Below are 3839 nucleotides of genomic sequence, written 5' to 3' on the forward strand. Positions count from 1 at the left end.
TGAGGATGAGCTACTACGGTATAGAGGCAAAATTTGTACCCGTAATGTTGGAGATTTGAGGAAGGACATCCTTCAGGAAGCTCACTATTCACGTTATACAATTCACCCAAGTAGCAACAAGATGTACCAAGATTTGAAGGAATACTTTTAGTGGCCAGGGATGAAGAAAAGTGTAGCAGAATTTGTGGCTAAGTATACAGTTTGCCAGATGGTTAAGGTAGAACATCAAAAGCCAGTGCAGCCTTTACCTATACCAGAATGGAAGTGGGAAGACATAGCCATGGATTTTGTGGTTGGATTGCCTAGATCTAGAACTGGTCATGATGCTTTATGGATGATCATTGATAGGTTGGCCAAGTCAGCGCACTTTTTACCTATGAAACAATCTGATGCTGTTGAGAAGTTGGCAAGTGTTTATATTAATGAGATTGATAGACTTCATGGTTTACCAAGATCGATAGTATCAGATAGAGATGGGAGATTTACCTCTAGATTATGGAGGAAGGTTCAAGAGGCAATGTGCACTAGACATACTTTCAGTACAGTCTTTCACCCTCAAATAGATGGTCAATTAGAGAGGACTATTCAGACATTGGAGGATTTAATCAGATTATGTGTACTAGATTTTGGTGGTAAATGGGAGACACATTCCATTGATTGAATTTGCCTATAACAATAGCTTCCAGGCAAGTATTGGTATGGCACCCTATGAAGCTTTATATGGAAGGAGGTGTAAAACTCCTTTATGTTGGGCTGAGGCAGGAGAGAAAGATCATTGGAGCTGATTTAGTAGATGATGCTACTAAAAAGATAAGACGGATTCGTGATAGATTGAAGGCTGTGCAAGATAGACAGAAGAAGTACTATGATGCCAAACATAGATTTGTTGAGTTTGAGGTTGGAGAGTTTGTATTCCTCAAGGTTAGTCCTATGAAGGGTGTAAAGAGATTTGGCAATATTGGGAAATTGAGTTCAAGGTATGTTGGCCCTTTTGAGATTTCAGAGAGAGTTGGTAGTGTGGCTTACAGATTGATTTTGTCATCTCACATGAGTGGAGTACATAATGTATTCCACATCTCTTCCCTGAAGAAATACATTTCAGATGAAGCCCTGAAGATAAGTACTGAAGTAATAGACATCCAACCAGATCTGACATTTGTAGAAGAACTTGAGAAGATCATAGATTATGATGTTAAGCAGCTTCGTAGTAGAGAGATTCCTTATGTCAAAGTTATGTGGAAGCATGGAAGAAAGATGCTACTTGGGAGAAGGAATCAGAAAATGAGGGAGAGCTACCCTCACTTATTTGTCTAAGGTATGATTTCTTAAGCTTGTCTTAAATTTTGAGAACAAAATTTTTATAAGGGAGGGAGAATTGTAAAACCCGCAAAACGTCATTTTAGACCTCGCACGCTTTTCAAAGCGTCGCGACGAGTTTTAAGTGAAAAATTCGAGGTTGTCGAATTTCGATGGAAATAATTTTGAAAAATTCTATGCAAAATTCTAAGAAATTTGATGTATAGAATTTATATTTAATTTTGCTTAATTTAGGAATTAAAATTAAGAGAAGTCTCATAATACCCAAAGTACCCTTAATGTTTATTCAAGTATGGGTTACTTAAGTGAGGGAAAATATGTAATTAGACCTTTCCCTTAACTCCTAAGCCTTAAGGGGACCAATTCTATTCGGTCCCCTCATTCCTTCGTGCGACCGAATCGAAGGGGGAGGTAAGGGCGGACGGGCAAGGCGGAGGGGAACTCCTCGGGTGGCGGCTCCGGCGAGTTTTCCGGCGAAGAAAGCTAGGGAAATTGTAGGGAAGACTAAGGGAAGGCTAAGGTATGTGTTTTGCTAAAGTTTTTCTTCCTTTCTCTTGAGTTTTCCCTAAGTAATGAAAACTAGGGTTTTGAGAAAACTTAAGTTTTCTTTGAGATTTTTGAGAAAAGTTTAGGGAAGGGTAGTGTGATGTTTCTAAACCCTAATATGTAATTTCTTTTATCAAAATATGAATTTTGAAAATTAGCATTTTACTTAAAATTTATATTCTTTGGAATTGCTTTAACAAAAGATATTTCTAAGGGTATGGGGAAGTTTTTATAGAAAGACATTGTAAGGTTTAAGCCAAATTTTGAGTTTATGGATTTAGGGTTTTTCCCCAATCATGATATTTTTGATCCCCATGGTTTTCATAGGTTGTTGGGAGGATTTTAAAAGCAAATACATGGTGTTTGCTTAAAAAACTATATTTTTTAATTTTTGATTTATTTAATTCCGAAAATTGAATTTATTTTAATGATGTTTTGGAGGTGAGGAAGGGTGTTGTATGCTTAGAATCTAAGGATTTGGCCTAAACTTTTAATGAGAGAAAATTGGTTGAGAGATTTCATGAAATATGGAAAGGGTTTGTTTTGGAACTTAAACAAAACATAGAAATATCCCTTTTATTACTTTAGAATTAAAGTTTAGTTTATTGTGTAGGAATTAGTCACTTATGCTTTTCTTTAAATGTTTCTTTTAAATATACAACGTGTGGAGGGAAAGAGTTGATCGGACAAACGAAAGGGGGGGCACGAATTGAGGTAAGTAGAATGAAAGTTTTTATAAATAATAGCTAACCTTTCTTTAATTACATTTACATAGAAATGGTAAATTCCTTCATGCTTATTATGATATCTTTTTATGACTCTTGCTTCTTTGTAAAAGTTCATGGACATTAAAAGCAAAGGCAAAGGTTTTCTTTATGCAAATGTAAAATTCAGGAATGGATCACATGCTCATTTCTCTTTTTATGCTATACATGTCTTTACTCTTACTTGCAAAAGCACACATAAGCATATCAAGCATGCATTTCTTTAAGGAAATATACAAGTGGTTAGTTTAAGAATGATTTACATCAAGCATATCTTATGGTTACATAAATAATACATGTATGTGCATGTTGACGCGGGAGTATCACATGGAAAAGGAGGCTCTTATGAGCCATGGAAAAGGAGGTTCTTATGAGCCATGGAAAAAGATAGTTCCTATGAACCAATGGAAAAGGAAATGGCCAATTTATATGTACCTTATCAGTACAAGTGATACTCCTGAGACGGGTGTTATAGTTATATATATATTAAACTGTTATGAATATTTCATACACATGTTATATGCATTTGAGATTATCACTTGAGGCATGATGTTTTAAAAAGGAAGAAAGGAAAGGTTATGGAAGGATTAAGCATTTGAAAGTTGAGGTAAATGTATACTTTTCTTTGAGCACAACTTGTTATATGATTGATGATTCTTTTGCTAAATTACTCAGAGCATGTTATAGTTTTCTCTCTTGATTCTAAGTTTATTTGAATTTCCATTCTCACTTATTGAGTATAAGACTCACCCTCGTTGTAGGAATACTTTTCAGGAGGATCTAGGAAAGGGTAAATGGCCGACCAACCACCGCGCAGCTACCGTCGTAGGGAGACGACGGGCGGCAGGTTCTTTTGTGTTTTGATGTTTTGTATAGAAAGATTAGAAATGGAATGTAAAAGAAAAAGGTTACACTTGTGGATCCCCTTTTGTATCTTTTTGTAAACTTAATGCTGAATCCATCTATTAGTGATTTTTTTTTTAATGAAAGAAAAGAAAAAATTTATGTTTGAAGATTGTAGTGGCTCTTTCTTTATGTTGATGCTTCATTTTGGAGTTATATATATTTGTTTTGTAAAGTTTCTTTTATCTTCTTTCTGTCCGATCTCTGTTCCCGCCTCGCACTTACGAGCTAACCGGGCCGGGTCGTGACAAGAGTGGTAATCAGAGCAAAGAATTTGAGGATATTGATTTTTATGAAAGAGCCAATAGG

The 3839-nt window shown here is 35.6% G+C and overlaps 1 protein-coding gene across 1 annotated transcript; it reads left to right on the forward strand.

Annotated features, from left to right (window-relative positions):
* The first annotated feature begins 584 nt into the window (after positions 1–584).
* Positions 585–1314, forward strand: LOC110109685. The gene has a single exon (XM_020840873.2). It carries the CDS (start codon positions 709–711, stop codon positions 1312–1314), a length of 606 nt encoding a protein of 201 aa, XP_020696532.1. The 5' UTR covers positions 585–708.
* Positions 1315–3839: the final 2525 nt, after the last annotated feature.

This window comes from Dendrobium catenatum, unplaced genomic scaffold (genome assembly GCF_001605985.2).
Source record: "Dendrobium catenatum unplaced genomic scaffold, ASM160598v2 original_scaffold_112438, whole genome shotgun sequence".
Taxonomy (NCBI): domain Eukaryota; kingdom Viridiplantae; phylum Streptophyta; class Magnoliopsida; order Asparagales; family Orchidaceae; genus Dendrobium; species Dendrobium catenatum.